The sequence below is a fragment of the Nilaparvata lugens genome, chromosome 11, assembly GCF_014356525.2.
Source record: "Nilaparvata lugens isolate BPH chromosome 11, ASM1435652v1, whole genome shotgun sequence".
Lineage (NCBI taxonomy): Eukaryota > Metazoa > Arthropoda > Insecta > Hemiptera > Delphacidae > Nilaparvata > Nilaparvata lugens.
The window spans coordinates 38,922,325-38,949,358 of record NC_052514.1 but is presented as its reverse complement, the minus strand read 5'-3'; the positions used below and the strand labels follow the sequence as shown (position 1 = coordinate 38,949,358).

General features: G+C 33.6%; 2 protein-coding genes across 2 annotated transcripts in view; both read right to left on the bottom strand.

Moving 5' to 3' along the window:
- The window catches only part of LOC111054085 (lipase 1-like), a 30,973-nt gene extending 14,108 nt beyond the window's left edge, over positions 1–16,865 (bottom strand). The window contains exons 1-3 of the mRNA XM_039437302.1: positions 16,830–16,865; positions 4,863–5,061; positions 3,144–3,258 (exon numbers count right to left, since the gene is read on the bottom strand). Coding sequence (XP_039293236.1) covers positions 3,144–3,258; positions 4,863–5,061; positions 16,830–16,865 — 350 coding nt within the window. The remainder of the gene's footprint in view (positions 1–3,143; positions 3,259–4,862; positions 5,062–16,829) is intronic.
- A 3,507-nt stretch (positions 16,866–20,372) lies between these two features.
- The window catches only part of LOC120353487 (lipase 1-like), a 28,381-nt gene continuing 21,719 nt past the window's right edge, over positions 20,373–27,034 (bottom strand). Inside the window, exons 5-6 of the mRNA XM_039437301.1 lie at positions 22,127–22,266; positions 20,373–20,706 (exon numbers count right to left, since the gene is read on the bottom strand). Of these exons, the coding sequence (XP_039293235.1) occupies positions 20,467–20,706; positions 22,127–22,266 (380 nt within the window). The 3' untranslated portion in view covers positions 20,373–20,466. The remainder of the gene's footprint in view (positions 20,707–22,126; positions 22,267–27,034) is intronic.

Below are 27,034 nucleotides of genomic sequence, written 5' to 3'. Positions count from 1 at the left end.
CATAAATTCCCTATACCATGAGATATCTACTTACGCTATTGTTTCTCTATGCTTATACGCATGTACAGGATAGAAAATACACAAATGACGCATCATCACGTTTGAACTACTGGACTGACTGATCAATTTGAAATTTTGCCGAAAGATTCTTAATTTACCGAGGCTAGTTATGAACCTATTTCAAATTATTCAAGACATCAGTACGTCAAGTTTTCAGTATGTCAAGTTTTTAATTGGAGCCTTGCGGAGTACGGGTTATCTGCTACAGTGAGGTCCATGCTATAATGGCAGTGTTTAATTAGCAATGGTATTGCTATCCTTGTCTATCATTCAACAAAGCGGATAGCGCTATCTTTTCCTTGCTTTGCTTTGTTGCCAGATCGTCTTTTAAGAATGTGGAATTGATGATTGATTAACAACAGATGTCATATTAATTATAAAAACTCATTATGGAATTATTGAAAAATATAATTTCTTGCTTAACCTTCCGGCAGTCGCGCTGTAGTAAAAAGTACAACAGTGTTAGTTTTTTTGCTGCACAAAACTATTGAATGGGGTGGTGTCAGTGAATGAGTCACCTATGCATTCCAAAACTTTCCCCCCATCACTCCACACTCATTTGGTAGAGAGTTAGTGGGGAGGATATTTTTAATATTCTTTCCAAAGAATGGACATTGATATGTCCAAAGCTCCGCCAATTTATGTAGATGCATTACAATATAATTATTGTCTATAGTTATTATATTACAAATTGCTTTTTCATATCATATACAGTTCAATAATAATTTTCTTTGTCTATATTATGTAAAATCATCTATAATTTCGCTGTATTGTAAGCTATTGTATATAAGTGTATAAGCCGGTATATATTGTAATCTACATAAATAAAGTACTCAATCAATCAATCAATCAATCTGTCCAAAGCTCCGCCAATTTATGTAGATGCATAAGCATAACAATATAATTATCTATAGTTATTATATTACAAATTGCTTTTTCATATCATATACAGTTCAATAATTATTTTCTTAGTCTATATTATGTAAATTCATCTATAATTTTGCTGTATTATAAGCTATTGTATTTAAGTGTATAAGCCAGTATATATTGTAATCTACATAAATAAAGTACTCAATAAATCAATCCACTGAGTTGCAGTATCAACCAAGCAATGGTTCAGTCTTTAGGTGATATTAATTAGTCATGACAGTACATAAGTCGCACTGTGCCTAAGATAGGGAAAGACTGTAAACGAACCAATAACACAGAATGTATGGCTTTGCTTGATGTACCTTATTGGGCTATGAAATGGTATTATCATCTAAATGTTCATAGGCGTGAAATAATCCAAGAAGAAGGAAAAAGTAATTATACAATTAAATGATATGTTTTGACAATAAACAGAGTACATAACACTTGGAGAATCAGATGTTGTACAAAATACAACACGCGACTGCTCGTGTGATTGATTAGGGCGCGACTACCGGAAGGTTAATAAAATATAATTGATTATTTTTAACGAGGATCAACAGTTAAAATTAAATCAATAAACCTGCATCAGATACCGTCTATAGAATCATTGATGAGACTGAGCTTCGGACACGTTGTTCTCCTATCTTTCTCCACTATCATTATAACGTGGACCTCACTATAGAGTGCGAGAATGGTAGAGAGTTGTCCAAAAAAAAAAAACAAAGAACACTCTTAGGTTCAATAAAGTACCTATACTGAACTTACTGAGGTATAGTATACTGAAGTTTTTTCTTTGTAATAATTTTTAATGATGTATTTCCTGTATTCATGAGTGCGTTTGGGCTGTTATGCCTGTTGCACTCCTAGATTTTTATAAGAATAAATAAATAAATAAATCTTTATTACGTTCAATAAAGTAGTAAACTGAACTTACAAGTCTGTATTTATTTCTGTGTCTAACTAGTAGTTCTGTGAACAGTAGACCTCACGCAGTATTCTCATCCACAAGTACCTGATTGAAACTGTATACCTTATGGAAATACAGCAATAGACTAGCTTCTCCACACATCTGTGTATAATCACTTGTCAGCTGATTCATGATGAATAATTCTATAGTCTGATTTTTACTCCAATATTGGCGTATGAAGGAGGCTCCTTTTTCCTTTTATATAATCCTTAAAATGCAAAAGTTTCAGAAACTTTGTATATACGTCGACGCGCAATTAAAAAAGGAACATACCTGTCAAATTTCATGAAAATATATTACCGCGTTTCGCCGTAAATGCGCAACATATAAACATTTAAACTTTTAAACATTCAAACATTCAGGGCCGCTTGCACAGTCAAAGCTTAAACTGAATTTATCTAGATGTTCGATATTTTTGAACGGGCAGTATTATAGTCAACTGTCTACTAACGTTGATGGAAAGATACATTTTCAAGTGGTTCGATGTTTTTGAACGGGTAGTATTATAGTCCACCATTTAAAGTGTGATTTTTACGGTAATATTGGCGTTCAAAGGAGACTCCTTTTTCCTCATATATAGTTCACTAGACAGCTGATTTATGATGAATAATTCTATAGTCTGAGTTCTAGGGTAATATTGGCGTATGAAGGAGGCTCCTTCTTCCTTTTATATTGTCCTTGAAATGCAAAATTTCCAAAAACTTTGTATATACGTCGACGCGCAATAAAAGGAACATACCTGTCAAATTTCATGAAAATCTATTACTGCGTTTCGCCGTGAATGCGCAACATATAAACATTTGAAGATTAAGAGAAATGCCAAACCGTTTACTTGAATCTTAGACCTCACTTCGCTCGGTCAATGAATAATACTACGAGTAAATATCTGACTCCTAGTTGCGGACAAAGTCCAGTAACATACTGTACTTTTTATGAGTAGAATCCAAGAATAGTGTATATACTATATAGGCTATACTCTATCCTTGAGTAGTATCTTGTTCACTTGTAACTTGTCATTTATACTTTTGTGAACATTTTTTAAGAATTTCGAGTGTATAAATTTGATTCGATTTGAACTACTATCGTGAATTTTAAGTGAGAAAGAGAGAAAACTACACAGTCCCACTGTTTTCTCTATACAATGAACTGATTCTATATCATACGGAAAATATCAAATGATATATTTGCAAATTCAAGTAAAAACCTGTAATTCCAGAATTCTGGCTCATTCGGTGACAGCCATTTATGCTGTCTGGTGTAGCTGGTTCCTCTGATATTACCCAGCCACACATCCCAATTGTCTCTTGCTAAGCCAAAACCTGAAAAAAATATAAATAAATTAGTCTACAATATTTGACAAGAAACTTCAAGAGAATCCCAAAAACATTCAATATTTAACTTTCCATTTAGTCGTTTAATTCTATTTTATTTTAGTCGTTCCATAATTGTGAATTATAGTCCATACAAAATTAGTTCCATCTTGAAGCAGCTAAGATACAGCGGTGGCGGTATTGCTGTGCTAAGACGGACATCGTTCTGTAACCTTTGGTGAGTGTTCGAACAACTGCTCATGATATGCATAAGTAGTTTCCTCTCTGGAAGCACTAAGTCGACTGAGTTCAGTCGACAAACTGGCAACTGCGCTTCTTTCTGACTCTATTCATCACTGTAAAGCCTGGTTTTCATTAGTAAAGTTAGTGGTAGAGTTCCCTGGGCAAGTACTAACTATCTTGTGAACTCTCCCAATAAAAACGTTCATGGTGGAGTACTAGATTTTAGTAGAGTAGAGTGGGATAGCATCGTGGAATAGTACTCTACAACTTGCCTTCCCCCACCACCGCTTCTCACTCTACTCTACCACTACTATGCTAATGAAAACAGTCTCAAGCTAGTAGAGTAGAGTTAAGCCGTAGGTTATCAAGTTTAAGAAGTATTGTTATTCATTGAAAAGTATTAATTTATTAAAAAGTGTTAATTTACTAAAGTGTTGATAAGTGTTAATTTATCTAAAAGTATTGATATTTTAAGGTTAGCTCTGTTTACTAGACAACACACTTCACCTAGGTACTATTCTCAAATGTATTGAAAACAGTTACTCGACCAAGTAAGTAGAGTAGAGTTAGCTCGCTAGAGTTAGTGAGCCAGTTACTCGACCACTAACTCTACCAGTGAAAACCAGGCTTAATTTATTTATTTATTTATAAGGTTAGCAAAAAATACAAGAATAGGAAAATAAAAAACAGGCCATTGCCTAGAACTTCTTCAATTTCCTAATTTAGTTTTAAATTGTCCAAATATTATAGGTTATGTCCATTCGAATTTCTACACCAAATCACAATCTAAAATATAAATTAGAATAAAACAAACAATTTTAAATGTGGATGGATTAATAATAAAAGTTTCCTAAAAACATGAAACAAACTATAAATTCACAAAATAAAGAATAAAAACACTTAAATTGGATGATCTTCCCCCATTTCTCCGCTCCTGCATATTCCTCCGAGCCGAAACTAATTTTGTATAGACTATAGTAGAGGATGTAATTTACAGGCTCACTGATCACGTTCTAAGTTATACCATAGAGAAACAATAACATAAATAGATATCACATGGTATAGGGCGTTTATGTCGCAACTTTTACTGTTATCTCAAGCCGATAGTCCACGTAGCTCTTTTCCGTGAAGTAAAAGTTCAAAACAGTAAAAAACGACAATAATCGGCTTGAGATAACAGTAAAGGTTGCGACATAAACGCCCTATAACATGGGATATCTACTTACGCCATTGTTTCTCTATGGTTATACTTTTCCAGTGATCGGTTCGATTCCCGTTCTGATTGGCATTTATCATTTATCTTCTCTTACCTCATTACCAACACACAAGTCTAATACCTGTAAGGGCATCAACATCAAATAGCAAATCACCTAAAGCATCATTTCTCACGACATAGATGTCGGAAGACATCACGAAACCATGCTGTAGCATCACTGGAAAGCGCCTCTTGGGTGACGCTGTGGAATTTCTGGCTGACGTCACGATTCTAAAAAGTTTCAAAATGTATCCGTCAGATGATGTCACACTGTGAGTCTCACACTGGAAACCGGCCATTTTGATTCTTTCATCCTAAAAGAGTAGGATTATAAAATAATAGAAAAATTATTATAAGAAAATATTTTATGAAATTATATATTATATAGTTTAACAAAAGAACCAGTTTTGGTTTTAAGATTAAGTATTATCATAGTGTAAAGATAGCACAAGAAGCGTTGTGTTCCAAATTTCAAGCGATTCAAGGCGATATTTCATAAAATTATATATTATATAGTTTAACAAAAGAACCAGTTTTGGTTTCAAGATTGAGTATTATTAACCGAGCGGAGTGAGGTATGAGATTCAAGTCGACGGTTTGGCATTTCTCTTAATGTTTAAATGTTTATGTGTTTATATGTTTTTATGTTGCGCATTCACGGCGAAACGCGGTGATAGATTTTCATGAAATTTGACAGGTATGTTCCTTTTTTAATTTCGCGTCGACGTATATACAAGGTTTTTGGAAATTTTGCATTTCAAGGATATAGTATAAATGAAAAAGGAGCTTTCTTTATACGCCCATATTAGAGTTAAAATCAGACTATAAAATCATTCATCATAAATCAGCTGACAAGTGATAACAAAGATGTGTGGAGAAGTCTATTGCTGTATTTCCATAAGGTCTATAGTTTCAATCATGTACCTGTAGATGAGAATACTGCGTGAGGTCTACTGTTCACAGAACTACTAGTCATAGTGGAAAGATAGCACAAGGAAATATACCATAGAATAGGTCGTTTGTGTTCCAAATTACAAGTCGATGTTTTGTTAACCCAAGCCGATTGCTTTGGACTGTCTATTAATTATTACAGTTTTATTGGGGTGAGAACCGCATTGTATCGGAGACTTCCAGCGTCAGATAGCTTCACGTAAAAAATCTACTAGGACTATCGGCTTGAGTTAACATTGGAATTTGGAGCATGAACGCCCTATACCATGTGACTGATATCTTATTATGCTATCTCTTCTGTATGTTATTATTGAGGTTTTAGAAGACGGGGCAGTTTGATTGAATTATTTTATTAAATAAATAGAATAATATTATGCATTAAATATTGGAACTATCATATTATTATTGCAAACTGAATATCAACACAGAAATATTTTTGTTTTGGATTGACGTTCATCATCTCATTGTTTTTGAAAATATCATCTTCACTTCAGGGATTAGGTTTATTAATGAACCTGTTCCGGTTCCCATCTCTTTCTTGGCCTCCTTACATCTCTTTTTCCTGTAGGTCTTTAGTAATGAACTTCAAAGGGCATTCTTCCAGGTGACATTCCATTCAAATGACTGCACCAGTTGCGTCTATTTTGTATAATTCTTTCATGCAGAGGAGCAACCGATAAAACATGTCTTATATCAGTATTTCTGATTCCATCAACTCTAATGCAGCCAAATACTCTCCTTGGAAACCTCATTTCTGCAGCTTGAATTCGTCTGTCCATTCGAAAAGTGTGGACACTTTGGTGTTCACGAAAACCTTCTCCAAGGTTGTGAACACTCATAGTATTGTAAATTTCACTGCAGTAGGAGATAGGTAGTAATAATATCTACTGTAAAAACGTGTAGGGGTGGAACTTTACAATTACTAAGTCAGTTCATAAAATAAGATCGCTATCCAATTAATCTGATTGTGGATGAAAATTTCAACATTAAATGAGAGATGTGGGGTCGCTTTCTCGGCTTTCTTCAAAGTTGTTTCAAATATTGAATCCATCTAATCAATGTATATCATTCAACTAGCAGGTAACCCGTGCTCCGCAAGGGTCCTTTTTAAAACTATATTGATGAGTTTGAAGTAGGCTTAGAACCATCTTCAGTTAATCAAGGAACTACATGCAAAATTTCAAGTTGATCAGTCCAGTAGTTTAGACGTGACGATGAGTCAAACATAATTTTCCTATTCTGTACGCGCATAAGCCAGTTATTTCCTTTATTATAGTATAGATAAGTTCTTCAACATGGTACCAACATAATAAAGTGACAGAACTCAAATCTTGTTTAGAAACCTTCCTCAATTAATGCCAACCTGACAGAATTGGACTGGTTATTAATTTAGTTGCTAATTTTAACCATCTGTTTCGAAGAGGTAGCCTTTCTTCAAATTATTAAATTTATTAAAAACACACACAAAACGAGACAAAACAAAATTACAAAGAATTATGAAACAAATAAAACACAATAAAATGTTACAAATATAAAAAACCATGGGCTTAGTGGTTGGGTGTGTTGGGGAAGAGAAAAAAAGAGAGGAAGATACCTAGATTATAGTTTGTAACATATTAAATCTGGGTAGATAAAAAGCCCTAACAGAAATAGTAATAGGTCTAAAAATAAGGTAATTGGCTAATATCGCCAAGCAGATAATAACCAAGATTAGATAGCATCAGCTTGTTCTGGCTAAATGGTACAAGAACCTAAAAAGGATTTGAAGGAAGTTTATTGCTCATAAATAGATTATTATATAAAATATTTGAAGATTGAGGTTATGTAGATGTATTCACGGATCGGTGACCTAGAGATCGATCAAACCGAAGAACGTAGAATCTGACCAAAACCCCTTGGCAGAGCTTTATTGCAATCGGATGGTGTGCAATGTGAAAAACACCCGTCCACGTGGCTAATTATTAGGTAGCATGGAATCAATATTAATGTATAGAATATTAACTAGCATGCAAAGAGCATAAATATAAAACCAAATAAAAATAATTTAATGTATTCAGGAAATAAGAGTTACCAGGCGCATGAATACCGAATAAAATTTGCATGCACCAATAGTAAAACGGCAGTTAATAGGCGGCAACTGTAGGCCAATTCAAAAATATTTATATATATTTATATAAATGTACTAGATTTTGTGTAAAAATTTGTGTAATCTATGTTATCGATATGGCTCGAATGCAAAGAAATTATTAATCATATAATCTAAGCAATATTTTGGCATTTTTTGTAAGATCTATTTGAATTTAATGGCGGAGGATTGGGATATTTAAATTTTATGCTAATTTGAAAGTCGGAAAGAGGATCTGTAAAACTTGAGAAGGAAGAACCAGCACTCGCCAGCCAAATGCCACCATAAGAGGACCCCAAATATTTTAGAGCGTAGTACCTTACTAATGATTTTGTAAAAGTTAAAGTTAAAGTAATTATTAAATTTCTTAAAAGACTTCGTGATGCTATTGTGAAGCAGAAGTCATTTTTCATTTTAATTAAATTTATAACCCCTTGGAGGAGACGATTCCGGCTACCATATTCCGGACCACATGGAGTTGGATCGACATCGGCGGCTTACAAGAAGATTTTCGACACGTGAGTGATTAAAATTTGAATTTAGTGATGGCGCCCTAGTGCTTCGAATAATCTGATGATCAAAGCTAGCTCGCCGAAAGGGTTATTATAAATTGAGAAATTAATAAGAGTAATACTTGCGCAAGTAAAAAGTAAAAAATTAGTATTAAAGGTATTTAATTGAAAGAAAAATATAGATCAATATTTTAGAAATTTCTATTTAATCAAAGAAGTACGAAATCTAGGCTATTAAAACATATGCATATAATATTTAATTTTTTGCAATACAATTTGCGATAATTTATCATAGTTCTAATTCACTAGATGAATGGCTCTACCTATTCCGTCAGGTGCCGAATCTTGCACCCTGAGATGAAAATATATATTCGATACAAATAAATCTACTAAATACTAGAGATTTTAATATATATATATATTTGGATTATTAGTGGCTAATTTATCAAGCTGATCTTAGAGCACATATTTTTGATTGAATTATCCAAGTCGACAAGTATTAGCAAGTACATGTCTCAGCTACATGCAAAAGAATGCATATGATTTCAAGATAAAGGCACATGGTAATGATTCGTGCCATAAATCTAGAATATAAAGTTTAGCCTGTGATATTTTGCTGATATAAAATTATTGTTCTATTTTTTATATTATATTTTTTATCGCTCTATATATATATTTTTTGCCTCGATTGATCTTTGCATTATTTATGTAATATATGTATGAAACTTTCATGGTGTGCAATTTATTTTTTATTCCTCAACACTATAGTATAAGTATCATTTATATATATTTATTATTTATTGAATTACAAGAGTTATTGGAGAAGCCCATATCTAGGCCTATCAAGATTTTTTAAGACTGAATACTATTAGAAAACCACGACCTAATTATATCAAATCTCATGCTTTACCGACTGATGCCAAGCAGGAGGCTAATCGTTATTTAAATATAAAGAATAACGTGACACAAAGACATGTCGCCCAACGTGATAGGCCACGGATACGGCACAAAGACATGTCGCCCAACGTGATAGGCCACGGATACGGCACAAAGACATGTCGTACCAACGTGGGACTGATGATGAGAGCCAAGCTCATTGAATAATTATTTGAAATTAGGTCAATAACCATATTGAAAATTATAGATAACTTATACGAGTTGTGAGGAAAACTGGCGAAGGAAAATTTGTATTACTTTTTGGGGAAACAAGAGCTTTAAATAGAGAGAAATTATATGTTTTAAAGAAAATTTTATATTATTAGTACTGTAGAAAATATATTTTATAGAGAGAGCTATTATATTTTATGGGCCTAAACTGCTAGTCAGAAATCAATGAATAGTATTATTATATTATAAGAGCTTAAGTAATAAATAGGTTACCTGGCTTGTAATGTCCATAGGCCTATCCTCATTTGTGTCCTTATTAATGCCTTGTTGGCCAAAACTTTCACTTTTTTAACAAACACTTGACACTTAATCCATTTTTAAAATATGAGTCTCTTTTCGTCCACGCAAAGTAAGGTAGCAGACACACTGCAGACGGCGATAGTAGCGGAGATCGACGCTGAGGGGGGCGCGATGGAGTCCAACGCCCAGATCTCTTCAATCACCGCCAAGAATCCTGTGAACAGTAATAAACCGTTAAATGTCTCCCAAGAAGCAATAAGAAGGGTTATAGTAGAGGGGATGATCAAGTCATTTTCTAATAGTTTAGAAAAAACAATGACCATGGTAATGAAGGACTTGAAGGCGGAAATGAAGGAAATGCGGGAATCATTGGAGGATACATCGGTAAGAACGGGTAAGGAAACTGCGGACACAATATCAGCATCTACCGCTGAAAATCAAGAGCTAATTACAACCGATTTAACAGCAAAAATAGATACTGTCACTTGTGAGTTAAATGAAAGGATAGATAACCTAACTACACAAATCACTACACCTATTCAGGATATAACAAATAACATTAAGGCCGATTGCCACCAAGAAATCCACAAACAAATTACCGTTGCCAATCAAAACTTAACAACTACAGTTGACAAAAATATTAACAATATTAAAGAAATACAAAACAAACAGATTAATATGTCCACAAAAATGAACCAACTGCAAGGTAGCATCAACCAAAATACAGAAACCTGTAAAGCTTTAAACGGAACTCTACTAATTCAAAAATCCACTCTGACTCAATTAAATCAAGAAATAAACGCAAATAAAATTACACATAATAGTCAATGGCAGATAACACAGGAAAAAATAATAGCATTGGAAAATCATATTCAACAACAACCTCAAGGGATTCAAACAGACAACCTCAACGTACATAGTATATTACAAGGACTAGGAAAATTTGATAACACTGATCGCCATTTGCAACCTCAACCATTCATTGATCAGATAAAATTAGTACAAACTCTTGCACCTACCTCTTGGAATTTTTGGCGTCTCCGTTTGACTAATTTATTGATTGGCGAACCCCTGATGTTCTTTCGGAGTAGAGCCCATGAATTTACATCATTGGATGAGTTTGTCGCTGTCTTCCTGGAACAGTATTGGAGCAGAAGTAAACAGTTGGACGTGCTAGCGGACATCATATCATGCGATTTCAACCCTAACTTAGACGGTGCATGTACCACTTTCGTCACTGCCATACAGTTTAAAAATTCTCAATTGAGCGAGCCCATTAACGAATCGGCATTAGCAAATATTATTTTAAAGAAGCTACCGTATCAAGTTAGAATGGCACTCGCCACACAACCCATTACTGATTGTAAGCAGCTGATTAATCATTTATATGGCATACAGTCTGTGATGGCAATATCAAACCACCGTTCAGACCAGAGATACGCACCAAATCAACGTAACTCAAAATTTAATCAGTATAACAGCCAAAATTATGAACCGGTATCATATGATCGCTACCGATCTGCTCCTCAATTTGAACGCCGCTATGAGCACAGGCAAAATGGTAACTGGAATAATGAAAAATTTCAAAATCGTACAACCAACCACTATGCCCAGCAGAGCAATCGTAAGAATCACTATGATGGCCGTGATCGATTAAACTCACATAATAATCACACACAAAACAATTACAACAGAAATTATAAACCGCCACCTCAACAAGTAAGCATAAATTATACTTTAGCACATGCAATAGGATTGAATCAACAAAAAACCCAGAACCCAGCACCCAACGACCCGCCACCAGATATACAGAAAACTACATCTAAACAATTATGTCTACATGATAACCCCGATACAACCCACACAAGCTCAGAAAAAATAGATAGAGAAAATAAAGATACTACAGCCTCATATACCACCTTTGTGAACAGTTTACCGAAGATATTAGAAGAACCGAAGCCAATACAAGACAGCCTACCATCAAAAACCGCCGCCAACAATGCAATTAAAACCAGCCGCAAGCAACAACCTCTATTAAGCATCCTGTTCCCTACTGCAGATCTCTCACCGCCGGAGAACACCAACAGCCACCAGGATCATGCACTAATTAAGGAGTTAGTTAATACAGAAAAGATAAAAAATGTAACAGACCCGTGCACTGAACCTACAACCGCCTATCAAGGGATACCACCGAAGCGCACCAAGGACCAAGAGGATGACACCAGGGAGGACGGCATCCAGGACAAGAGGAGCGACCACCGTAAGGCCCGGAGACGGAGGCGCCCGAGGACACTGGACGGCCGACATCAGGACGGAGAGGACGGCATACGGGAGAAGAAGAAGATGCATCGCAAGGCCCGGAGGCGGAAGAAACGAAGGAGGAACCACGCGCGCGCATACCGGCCGCATGCACGCTTCAAGAGGCAGAGGAGGATACCGGACCGACACCGAGGAGGACAGGAAGCCGACGTCATGCATCCGCGGCACATACGTTTTAAGAGAGCCAACCAGCGATGTGACCGGCAAAATGGACCAAATGAATGGATTAAAAATGGAGCTGCTTACGAAACTACTATGGATTCATGTTGTATTAAAAATGGAACTAAAAGGACTACTACGGATTCGTGCATGGGCAACAATAAAATGGATTACTTGTGGGAACTAATAAAGGATAAACGGTGTTTGAGAAGAATGGAAGCAATAAAAAGTAATATTAAGAAAGTGAAAGTACCTGGATATTATATGATGAGAGATAATACTATTAAAAAGATGATAAATGTTTTGTTATGGTGTTTAATGTTTGTAATAATGGCTGTGATATTAATAAAATACTGTGTTGTAGATATGAGGGAAAATATTGTATTGTTGGTATTGAAAGAATCTAGTATTGATAATTGGAAATTTAATCTTGGTATAGGACCTCGTGGCAACAATCCAATGTTTTAATTCCTTCCAGCCGTTAGAAGCCTGCAATAAGGAAAAGAACAATTTTTAAATATGTAATTAAATTATATACATCAGATAAAAAAGGACACAAGCGGGGATAATAAAATTAAAATTTGTTAATTACCTTTTTAAGAGAAAAAATTGAGCAGTTAGGTTAGTTATGAAAGTCGATAGCAAATTCTGATGTAACATGTAGCACTATGAATTGTAGAACAGCGACCAGCTGACCAAAGCCACCCAAATCAAATGAATGTAATGTCTGTTGAACATATGTTTATAAAAGAAGTACTGTCCCAAAGAGTTATTTATTATTGTTATTTATTATATTTATTAATGTCGATATATTTATTTATATGTTTTTATATTTATTACTTTTAATTATGCCACGTTTGTTACCTGAAAAGACTTAAAGTGAATACCAGCTACCAAAACCAAAGAACCATTAGCAAAAGAAAGTATTGTACCTGATGTATAGAAAATTATTTATATTAAGACCTAAGAAATACTATAAGATATAAGCCCAGAAGTTTAGGAATCGAAATTATTGTCTAAAAGGAATCATTTATGAGAATTATGAAATGTGTGTAGTTAAGTTGGCGGCCCTGCAAGCGGCGAATTTAAAAATTACTATGTTTTAAGTGTTGTCAGGAGGAGTACGTTTAGAAGTTTATATTTATGATATTTTATGTGTGCTGAGGAGGAGAATTTGTTATTGTATTTGATAAAGGTATAAAGGAGATGCAGCAAATATGTCTGCGAACTGTGATAGAAGTAGGAGAGTATAATTTATAAATAAAGTATAGTGTATATCGATGTATTGAAGGGTGGGTTTTCATTAAAACATTGTGATTCTCAAATATTTTGAATTCAAACCCAGGGGCGCGTGTAACATATTAAATCTGGGTAGATAAAAAGCCCTAACAGAAATAGTAATAGGTCTAAAAATAAGGTAATTGGCTAATATCGCCAAGCAGATAATAACCAAGATTAGATAGCATCAGCTTGTTCTGGCTAAATGGTACAAGAACCTAAAAAGGATTTGAAGGAAGTTTATTGCTCATAAATAGATTATTATATAAAATATTTGAAGATTGAGGTTATGTAGATGTATTCACGGATCGGTGACCTAGAGATCGATCAAACCGAAGAACGTAGAATCTGACCAAAACCCCTTGGCAGAGCTTTATTGCAATCGGATGGTGTGCAATGTGAAAAAACACCCGTCCACGTGGCTAATTATTAGGTAGCATGGAATCAATATTAATGTATAGAATATTAACTAGCATGCAAAGAGCATAAATATAAAACCAAATAAAAATAATTTAATGTATTCAGGAAATAAGAGTACCAGGCGCATGAATACCGAATAAAATTTGCATGCACCAATAGTAAAACGGCAGTTAATAGGCGGCAACTGTAGGCCAATTCAAAAATATTTATATATATTTATATAAATGTACTAGATTTTGTGTAAAAATTTGTGTAATCTATGTTATCGATATGGCTCGAATGCAAAGAAATTATTAATCATATAATCTAAGCAATATTTTGGCATTTTTTGTAAGATCTATTTGAATTTAATGGCGGAGGATTGGATATTTAAATTTTATGCTAATTTGAAAGTCGGAAAGAGGATCTGTAAAACTTGAGAAGGAAGAACCAGCACTCGCCAGCCAAATGCCACCATAAGAGGACCCCAAATATTTTAGAGCGTAGTACCTTACTAATGATTTTGTAAAAGTTAAAGTTAAAGTAAATTATTAAATTTCTTAAAAGACTTCGTGATGCTATTGTGAAGCAGAAGTCATTTTCATTTTAATTAAATTTATAACCCCTTGGAGGAGACGATTCCGGCTACCATATTCCCGGACCACATGGAGTTGGATCGACATCGGCGGCTTACAAGAAGATTTTCGACACGTGAGTGATTAAATTTGAATTTAGTGATGGGCGCCCTAGTGCTTCGAATTAATCTGATGATCAAAGCTAGCTCGCCGAAAGGGTTATTATAAATTGAGAAATTAATAAGAGTAATACTTGCGCAAGTAAAAAATTAGTATTAAAGGTATTTAATTGAAAGAAAAATATAGATCAATATTTTAGAAATTTCTATTTAATCAAAGAAGTACGAAATCTAGGCTATTAAAACATATGCATATAATATTTAATTTTTTGCAATACAATTTGCGATAATTTATCATAGTTCTAATTCACTGGATGAATGGCTCTACCTATTCCGTCAGGTGCCGAATCTTGCACCCTGAGATGAAAATATATATTCGATACAAATAAATCTAATAAATACTAGAGATTTTAATATATATATATATTTGGATTATTAGTGGCTAATTTATCAAGCTGATCTTAGAGCACATATTTTTGATTGAATTATCCAAGTCGACAAGTATTAGCAAGTACATGTCTCAGCTACATGCAAAAGAATGCATATGATTTCAAGATAAAGGCACATGGTAATGATTCGTGCCATAAATCTAGAATATAAAGTTTAGCCTGTGATATTTTGCTGATATAAATTATTGTTCTATTTTTTATATTATATTTTTTATCGCTCTATATATATATTTTTTGCCTCGATTGATCTTTGCATTATTTATGTAATATATGTATGAAACTTTCATGGTGTGCAATTTATTTTTTATTCCTCAACACTATAGTATAAGTATCATTTATATATATATATTTATTATTTATTGAATTACAAGAGTTATTGGAGAAGCCCATATCTAGGCCTATCAAGATTTTTTAAGACTGAATACTATTAGAAAACCACGACCTAATTATATCAAATCTCATGCTTTACCGACTGATGCCAAGCAGGAGGCTAATCGTTATTTAAATATAAAGAATAACGTGACAAGTTCTATATTGAAATATGGTATGTAGGCCTATTTATGTCCCATGAATGAAATTTGAACTCAACTCTGGAAAATCTAGAAAGAAAATTTAAATTTGCGCTTAATTTTTTAAGATTAATATTTTTAGAATATATGAGCAAAATTTGGAGAACTAAATCATTCCCGTTTTTTTCCGGTAAGCAATCCACAAGTTGACATGTTTTGATGCGAACAAACACAACCCTACTCTCTTTAAGTATATAGATTTAATTTTTAACGGAATTAATTTTTTTCGAATTTGATGTTATAGTCTCATTTATTATAATGTGTTACAATTGAACCAGATGATAGGTTAAGCTAGAATTTGAGTTGAACTTTTTTGGAGGAAGCGATTCTCAGGCTCCTACGTCACACATTTCGACCAATCACGTGCGAGTACACAATGCCACGCCCACAACGCGTTCTCATTGGCTGATAGCAACCCACCAATAGAATGTTGCAGTGATTGATAGATCATTTTGTCACTCGGAGAATGGACAGTCGAATCCAAGCTGCAGAGATGAGGTTTCTAAGGGATGTATTCGACTGCACTAGATAGATAAAAAAATAGATAAATTAGCAGCCACTGACCTCCTCTCGAAGGACTTGTCAATCAATTGAAACTATTAAACTTAAATTGTGCATTTTTGAAACGGATTGTAACATATTTATATACTCTCAAAGGTCTACGAAAAAACACCGTGAACTAAAGCAACTGAAAAACTCCTGAATCGAATAAAAACACTTCCTTCCAGTTGTCTTCAACTGAACTCTCAGTTTTTCAAGCGTTTGACAGGTTGAATGTGTTGGCAATGCATTGAATAGATGAATCAACTAGAGGTGATACAATCAGAAATATTGATATAATACAGGTTTTATCGGTTGCTCCTCTGCATGAAAGAGTATTATACAAAATAGACTCAACTTGTTCAGTCATTTGGATAGAATGCCCCTTCAAGTCCAAAACTGTAGACCTACTGAAACAAGAGATGTAGGGTGGGCTGGAAAGAGTTGGGTACCGGAACAGGTTAATTGATAAACATAATCCCGGAAGTGAAGATGATATTCTCAAAAACAATGAGATGATGAATGTCAATCCAAAACATAAATATTTCTGTGTTGATTTTGTTTCAGTTGGCAATAATAATATAATAGCTGAAATATTTAATACATTAATCTATATGTTGTGGCTTTGATATTTGATATAGAAATTGATTTGTTTTGACATGAAATATCATATATCTTACCGTTGTTGCCACAGGTGGTTCACAGAAGCATACCATCGTGAGAACACAAAATACCAAAGAAGTTTGCAGTCTTATTGAGAGAAGACTAATAATAGTCTCAACCATCTCATTTCAATAATATATTATACTATTACAAAAACATCTTTGTGAATTTAAAAATGTTATAGTTAGGAGAATATTTGCAGATATTACGTATACTACTGGTACAAATTCCAACATAATTAGTATCAATATACAGAACAAAAATTCAATGCTCTGATGTGTAAGAGATAATATCTGCGAATGAAACTACAGTAGAATATTGAACAATATTGTAGATAATATCTGTGAATGAAACTACAGTAGAATATTGAACAATATTGTAGATAATATCTGTGAATGAAACTACAGTAGAATATTGAACAATATTGTAGATAATATCTGTGAATGAAACAACAGTAGAATATTAAACAATATTATAGATAATATCTGTGAATGAAACTACAGTAGAATATTGAACAATATTATAGAAAATACTTGTGAATTCGAAGGCTTCTGCAGTTGAAGAGATCTTATCATAGGTCGGCGATTGAATTTGTTGAATTTTGAAAATTGGAAAGATTCATTTCCTGTCGCGTCTATGAGGAGAACTTAACAGATTTTTTGGTTGTTCTGATGTAACGTTTTGATTGTCTATATTGGATGATATAATGATCGAATACCATGCTATTCTTTCATCGGGTCATTGAATTTATAGTATCAACCTTGTAAAAATGATATTTTTCCCCAAATCGATTGTATTGTGGACAGAGAGTATTATAAAATATATATCAGAGAGTAGGCCTATACGATAATTATATTTATACTCTCTGATTGTGACTGATGTTTCAATTTCTTCATAATGAATAAGAAAAATAATATCGAAATACCATAGTTTTCATGCACTCACCCTTTTTCATGAGTCAACCATGTACTGAATAGGGGTTATGGGTTAACAACAGCTCACGGTATTTTCATATTTTTTATTCATTTATTCATTCATTGATTCAATAAGTACATCATCCAAATGATAGGGAGAGACAAATATAAGGTAACCTTGTGACATTCCTCTCCCAGATTTAGACAGGGTTAAACATAGTCTGGAATAGGTTGAGTCTTGTAAGTTTGCAATACAAATTCTTTTTCCACGAATTGAATTATGACATAACAAAAACCTGTTGGTAACTATTTTTTCACATGAAATTGTTAGGCTACTGGTTTTCAACCTCTATATTTGGAGGATTCTTTACTGTAGCAGAATTCATCCGGACTCCAACTTTGAATATTAACTTTGTTGAACAGATGCTCAAAGATTGTGAGAAATAAATTTTCCGATAAAAAATTTGAATTATATGCCGCAGCTCAATGTAATTTTCAAATTCAACCCCCAATTTGAAATCTCACATCTTTCTCCCCTCAAAATCATGGACCTCGGTTGTATAAAAGTCTGTTGAATTTCAATCGTGATTAAATGGTTCGAGAACCAATCAGAGGAGACATCTTTTCGGAAAAGCCTACTATCTGATTGGTTTTCGTGGTTCAAATTTATGATTACAATTCAACAGGCTTTTGTGCAACCACTGGGCCTGAGAGTGGTAAACTATAGTGAGGTCCACGTTATAATGACAGTGTTAAATCAGCAATGGTATTGCTATCCTTGTCTTTCATTCAACAAAGCAGATAGCGCTATCTCTTTCTCCCTTTGCTTTGTTGGGAGCAAACAATAATTCGATTCAACATTTAATTTACAACATATTTCAATTAATTATGAAAATTCATTATGAAATTATTGAAAAATATAATTTCTTGCTCAATAAAATATTATTTATAATTTCAAACAATTATGAACCGTTTATATTACATCAATAAACCTGTATCAGCTACCGTCTATAGAAGGCATTGACAAGATAGAGGATTGGCAACGTTGTTCTGCTATCTTTCTTCACTGCTATTATAACGTGGACCTCACTTTAGGAAAATATTAGTCAAAAATTCAGCAACTGAATGATTTTAAGTTTTTGTGATTGGTCATTGGGCTCTGAAGGTTATTGGATAATTTGAGCACTAAAGTCCGAGTTAACATGAGGTACAAAATATTATAATGGCACTCACCATCGTTTCCGGTAGTCACGCCCTACTCAATCACACGAGCAGTCGCGTGTTGTACTTTTTACAAAATCCAATTTTCCAAGTGTTATGTACTCCAGATTTGCAACATGGCAACACAAAATAGTTGGTGGGTTATATGGGGGATTAGTGCACGAAAACAAAAATTAAGTTGTTAACAATGACTGTGGTTAGATTTAGATGAGAATCATTTCAATGGCTACCCTACATTTATGATAAAATCCCAATCTAGAGATCCAAAACAAGAATAATGTTCATCTGAATCATGATTAATAAATAATCACCATTTACGAATTATCACCATTTAATAATAAATAAAAGTTATCTTCTATTGATAATTATTATTTCAACTGCAAGCAATGAGAAAAGTAGCAAATATACATTATAAAATTCGAATTTTGAGGTTAAATGATTACCGTTCGATATCCATATTAATAAAAAACATAAGAATACTACAATAAATATTCTCTGTTTTCTATGTTATTTCTTTAAATATTTCTCAGTTTACTTTGAGCATTTTTCTCGGTAATTTGAGCAAAAGTCTAAATTTTGGAATCCTGTTTCAGTGCTTTTTAGCTGGATGAAACAATCTTAGGTACGATTCTTCCCGCTAGGTCGCGCGCTTGTCGGTCCAGCCATCTTGCAGCCATCCCAATCAGCTGTTGGCGTGTATTTTGAATGCAAATTTTTTGTTCTATCTGTATTTTTTCTGATTCTTGAATGAATGAAAATGAGAACTTTGGCTGAGAATTTTGAACTCCAATTGGATTATTAATTTTTAAATGAATTAAGGTTGTTATTAATAACAACATCACACACACAAACATTTGATGGATTTCAGCCATCATCTTACCCATAATTACCCACTTTTCATATTCAATGGTAGGAAAAATTCAATGTGAAATACGTGCGCAAAGTTCCTCTGCTGCACTCAAGAGGCCATTCCGCCCTCGCCTACGGCTCGGGCATAAACGTTTCTTTCGGTGCAGCAAACTGTCACTCTGCGCACTAGTTGCACAAATAACTATTTCCATATTTTTGTATTATTTTACGCCTATGAACATTTGGATGATTACCATTTTATAGCCCAATAAGGTACACCAAGATAGGCCATCAATTCTGTGTTATTGGTTCGTTTACAGTCCCCGTATACAGTCTTTCTCTATCTTAAGCACAGTGCGACTAATGTACTGTCGCGAATAAATTAAATCTAAATACTGGACCATTGTTACTGCAACTCAGTGGAGTGATGGGGAGGAAGTTTTGGAATGCATAGGTGACTCATTCACTGACACCACCCCATCCAATAGTTTTGTGCAGCAAAAAACTGACACTGTTGTACTCTTTACAACAGCGCGACTGCCGGAAGGTTAAAAGCAGAAGAAGAAGAAGAAGAAGAAATGAATCATAAGGAGCAAACTATAGCATGAAGAATTGAACTAAATCATGTAAATAAAGTGCAGTGGAGATTTCTGTTTCGATCGATTCCAGTTCATAAAACTTTGATACAGTCCTTATCATGGTCACATATATTTTTCACGACTTTATCTGTCCAAGACAAATCCCCATCTCGTTTTGAAAGTTCTTCTGTGATTGAAGCAAGCATTCTTCGTCGATATTCCGAGTTCAAGTCAAAAGTGGTGAAGCAAAAGTCCATGTGATTGAAGGCTACAGAAGGTATTTTTGCCAAATGCACCAGATTCGGTAGACCTTTCGCGAAGATCTCTTCGTCCTAAAAAAATGCGAAACTTCTGAACAAGCTGTTCTCTGGATACATTCTATTAAAAAAAGTTTGGCCTATAGTGAGGTCCACGTTATAATGGCAGTAGAGAAAGATAGGAGAAAAACGTTGACGATCCTCTGTCTTGTAGATGACTTCTATAGACGGTAGCTGATTCAGGTTTTTTGATGTAGCCTAATATTAACGATTCATTTTCGTCTAAAATAATGAATATAATTTCATCAAGAAAGAAATTATATTTTTCAGTAATTGTCCATAATTGAATGAAATATTTTGTTAATTATAAATTCTACATCGTTAAAGACGATGTGACAACAAAGCAAAGCAAGAAAGAGATAGCGCTATCCGCTTTGTTGAATCATAGATAAGGATAACAATACCATTGCTAATCAAACACTGCCAATATAACGTGGACCTCACTACAGTGATTTGTACTAGTGATCATTGAAATTTAGACTATCCATAGTATTTCATGACTCCTTTCAAGTATTACTATTTGACGATGGAATTAAATAGAGAATGCATTTATTCAAATGCTAATTAATATATCCTAAATAAATGCTGTAAATCACCTCGAAGACTTCTGCTACTGCAGGCATTGACAACGGGGTTAACAGCTAGATGGAAATTCGATGAGAACTACTATCCAAAAATTAGTTGCCAGCCCGGGAATCGAACCCGGGACCTCCCAATTTCTATTAGAATTTCCATCAAGCTGTTAACCCTGTTGTCAATGTCTGCAGTAGCAGAAGTCTTCGGGGTGATTTACAGCATTTATTTGGGATTTTCATTAAATGATAATTATTGCTATTTGGCCTATCTCTAATATAATTCACGTCATCAATTGGCAACAATAATTAATTAAATACCATTTATTTTATTTATCAACTGTTCAAAGTATTTATCTAAATGAGTTCGACATTTTTTATAAGTATTATTGAGATGAATGTTTACAATATCGCAGTACTCATAAGTTATTGGAAAGTTGATTCTCATCAGTATTCTATATATAATTGTTATTTAACGAAAATCAAATGCTGTGAATCACCTCGGAGACTTCTACTACTCCAAATATTGACAACAGGGTTAACAGCTAGGTGGAAATTCGATGAGCGCTACTATACAAAAATTAGATGAGCAAAACTAATTTTTGTATAGTAGTGCTCATCGAATTTCCATCTAGCTGTTTACCCTGTTGTCAATATTTGGAGTAGTAGAAGTCTTCGGGGTGATTTACAACATTTTATTGGGATTCTCGTTTGAAAATAATTATATATTAATTTGCATTTTAACAAATGTAACCTCCGATTTATTTCCATCTGTATTTTATAATTATTTATTCTATCATCAAAATATGTTATTATAATAATTATTTTCAAAGCATCTGAAAACGAATTCTTATTCAACTCACCTGCTCCAGAATCACATCACCGCTGGAATAGTATATTATGACAGGAGCCCGAACTTTGCTCAAATTATAGAGAGGCGGTGTCTCTGAACCCCAAACTTTCAAATTTCTTTCACGTCCGTAGTCGAATCTATGAAATTTCCCTGGAAAATTGGGAAAGTGGTTGATGAGTTATCAAACTTCAAATTATTCATTGATTCTTACAATAAGTGCATCATTAAAATGATAGGCAGAGAAAAAAAGGTAACCTTGTGCTATTCCTCTCCCAAATTTAGTTAAGGTTACACATAGTCCAAAATGGATCAAGTCTTGTAGTTGTTCACCTCACAAAATGTTCAGTCCTTAATAATTATTTTCACGATGTAGATTTTTGAATTTGGATGTTTCAAATCCAAACATAGTAGAACTTTTTCACATTATCATCACTAAAATTGGAAATATTCTCATACTAACTTCATCACCAGATACTGCTGTATGAAAATACGGGAGAAGTTGATTAGTATATTCACTTCAAATCATTTTTCAATAAGAATGCATACATTCACATAATTATTAACTTTCAAAGATTTTCTGCACGCAGTCCTGGTATATTTGGAACAACATGTAAATTTGTATTAACAAAAATGAATTACTAGTAGTCCTGTGAACAGTAGACCTCGCACTCAGTAAGTTTCATTGACCTGTTGTTATATTTTCTCGAAAAATTAATAAATAATTTATCAATTTTCAATGTCTGGAAAAAATCCTAAATAAACATAGAGCTTTCTGTCCTATCGTACCGTGACGTGTCGTCCCGGAATGTGAGTGTGAGCGCTGATATCAGGTCTGGCTGCAACTGTCTACAACGTTGATGGAAAGATACATTTTCAAGATGTTTGATGTTTTTGAACAGATAATATCATAGTCAACTGTGTACTAACGGTTATGGAATGAAGCATTTCCAAGATGTTCGATGTTTTTGAACGGGTAGTATTAATAGTCCACTAGACAGCTGATTTATGATGAATAATTCTAAAGTCTGATTTTTCGGTAATATTGGCGTTCAAAGGAGACTCCTTTTCCTTTTGTATTATCCTTTAAATGCAAAATTTCAAAAAACCGTATGTATACGTTGACGCAAAATTCTAAAAGGAACATACCTGTCAAATTTCATGAAAATCTATTGCTGCGTTTCGCTGTTAATGCGGAACAAATAAACGAAAATATAAACTTTTAAAAATTCGCGGATATATGAACATGCTAATATATCAACCGGGTACATTCGATAAGCAGTTTCACTTACTTGCTGACGTTTCGTCATTATAAAAGCAGTAAAAGCTACACTCGGTCAGTGTAGCGCTCCGAAGATGTCATTTGAGATAATGGCGAAACGTCAGCTAGTAAGTGAAACTGCTTATCGGATGTGCCCGGTTGTTATATTAACAAAAATATAAACATATAAACATAAAGAGAAATGCAAAACCGTCGACTTGAATCTTAAGGTGCATACAGATATACGCGCCGCGAACATGAGCAATTCACTTTTAATCAGCTGACTATATCAGAAACGGTAAGATACAGATATAAAAAGCTTGGCATCACCTGATTAAAAGTGAATTGTTCATGTTCGCGGCGCATATATCTGTACGCACCTTTGGAATTCACTTCGCTCGGTCAATGAAACATAAAAGGGGAACCAGTGGTGTCTATATATTTTTCCTCTTATCTCTTTTCAACACACCCCACCATAAAGCCTGTTTCTTGTATTTATATTATAAATTTGTATTTTGATTGTATTGTTTTTGTATCCTTGTTTTATATTGTGTATTTTGTGGCCTATTGAATAAATTATTGGTTATTTATCAGAATGATAAATCATGAATGACGGCTAATAACTGTTTAAACGACCATTCCATTCTGAATAATGCGGTACAGTGTATCAAAAAATGACTGATTTCAATGAAATCAATTTGGATTCCATTATTTAAAGATTTAATCCATTTGTGGATTGATACATTTGACACAAGCACTTTTTAAAGAAATGAGATAATTTCACATCCTGATGTGAGGTCTACACTTTGGTAAAACCACTTTTGCCCTACTTCCGATATCAATACCATTATAACATCTCAAGTCAGGTATTGCAGATGAATTTTGAGAATTTATGTTTGGGTATAAACACTCTACTGTAGTTAGTTTGAGAATGTGAATAGCTTACTGTTTGGATGGTGTAAAGTATCATTTCGTAAAAGTCCACTTATGTCATCTTTTTTCATGGACCAAACAACTCAAATCATAATTAAATCAGTAGTTTTTGATTTTTTAATTACTTTGAAATAATAGAATCATGAATAAGTGTATTTTCAACCTACTTTGTGAGTTTCACTTTTTGTGTAGTTGAGAAGTTGATATTGTGGTAATTATTCATATTGAATGAAAAAGACTAAGCAATTGTCAAAAAACCACTGATTTTTAAATCTGTGTTCAATTTCTGAGTTTCATTGTGGTAGGATAAAAAATATTCTGATAAATTATGTTTGAACATCCAAGAAAACTTTGGACTTATAACATATGACCAAAAATAATATTACAGTATTTGTAATTTGTCAGTACTCAACTTAATTTTATTTTTACCAAATTGCCAGGAATGTTTTTCTGCATCTTTAATATATACAATATTAATGAGTGTATGAAGAAGTAAGTTGTAGTCAAGGTTATATGGTAGGGATTGTGTGAATAGTAGTTGAATCATAACGAAAATAGTCATTTAAAAAAAAAATCATTAATGGATCATTCTCCTTAGTATGGTGAAATTAATTAATCATGAACAAGTCTTCTGTATCATCCGTGAAATCTGGCATACCTTGTCGAGCCAATGATCTATAGAAAGAGTGTGCTTCACTTGGCAAAAACTGTAGTGTCGTCTCCAAATCCTTGAATTTTCTACTACTGATTTGCAATTGTGTAACATTTGTTGGGTTGAAAGTATCTGGCATATTGTTTTATTGCTCCTTTGACTATTTTACCAAAGAAGCACTTTTTCGAAGTTCACATCGAAAGAGGTTTTATAGAATGAGCTGTTTGAATCTTCTTTTCGAAATTGCAAATTAACAACTTCTGAGATCAGGAAATCCTCGCCATCACTATTCTTCTTCCTAGCTATAAGAAATGACTTGTCAGAAGTATTGGATACATGACTGTGGTGTGGAAGACATTTTTCTAAATCACCAGTTAGTAATCCATCATCAGCTTTAGCTCTAACTTTATCTTCTCTTTTTAAATGATAACGGGTACGTCTTTTCTTCATTTAAGTAATCATGATATTTATTCCTGATGATATTTCCATCTTAATCTAGTTTGGTGTCTCTCAATATACTTTGCAACTTGTCACAAGTATCACACGTGTCTGTGCTTGGAAAATGAAACCCTAAATTGAATTCTGTATTGAATATTTTTCGATACAGCCATTCCTCATATGGCGCTTGATTCTCTTGTCGACAGTGTACTTTGTACAGTAAGAATAACTTTTCAATTGATAGGTGGGGTTCTAGATAATCTTTTTGGGTCTTTTCTCTAGAATAATGGGACTCATATTCTGAAAACTTGGAAATATGCTCCTTTACAAAGTTGATGGCACCTTGTGGGGTTTTATTGGGAGGTTCTTGATGACCTCTTCGGTCACTAGAGACAAGTCCCCCGGTTTGATGTTTCTTATTGCATTTGTCACAGAAGTTTGTGAAATGCTCAATGTTGCAATAAATATTTATCTACAAACAGTGACCTCTTCATTATTGACAAGGAGAGAATATTTTTGAGTTACAATTTCTCTTCTTACTGCCATCAGTGGGTCTACTGCACTCAGTTTGTAGTACTTTAACTAGAGAAGCCACAAACTGGCGTTTGACATCTACTTATTTATTTGCATCCCAATAATATCTATGTATTTATTCTATTTCGGTCTTTATTAGACAGTTTAATTGTTTTGGCTGACATAAGTTTACCCTTTTTACTAATGTATGGTAAACCACTTGTTTAAAGCTTCTACCTCTTATTACATTTCCACTGAATTTCATTACGAACTCTTTTCCTTGACTTTTCCTTCATTATTTCATCGCAATTGGTAGATGAATTTTCAATAAGAGGATCATCCTCGTTCTTATTGGCTAACTTCTCACCTGAATTTTGAGATTGTCTTAGTGAATTAAGCCTACTTTCCTACATGGTTGAAATACTATACTGTCTTGTGAATCTGATGAATGATCTGTTGGTGGAATGAAGTCATTGTCATCATCTGGAGTGTTCCACAAGAAATTGGCCATTTTTTTGTGTATGGGAATATGGGCTAAAATACACTCAAAGAGGAATTTAATTTTTTTTATCAAATTTCAGCTATGATACATAATTTTGAACCGTTTTGACAAGCTGAAGATCCGTCTTTATGAGGAGATCTGATCACTCTGTAAGAGGTTATAAGTGTTTAAAATTTTGATCCTTGACATATCCTTATGTGTACCCTCTCCCCACTACTAGGGAAATACTGAAATTAAATGTATCTAATGGATGATTTTCCCATGAAACATAGCCCTCATAAGATGATTTCAGCTGAAACATGATTTTTTTCTGTTAGGAAGGCTTAAAAAGGTATTAATGTTTGTCACGTGGTAATTTGAAACCACCAAATATTTCTAAATGAGCCAATAAAATGTAATAGAACTATAAAATTGGAAAGAAGGTTAGACCTATCTAAAGAGTAAATCAACTCAAATCAAGTATTATTAGTGATTAGGAGTAATAGCATTATCAACAACGATAAGAAAACATGTATTATTGTGATTTAATAATTATGAGAACCCATTGGTAAGATCAAAAAATTATAAAGCGGCATAATTATTATTGGCGGATTACAAAAATAAAAAATAAAATAAAATGCAT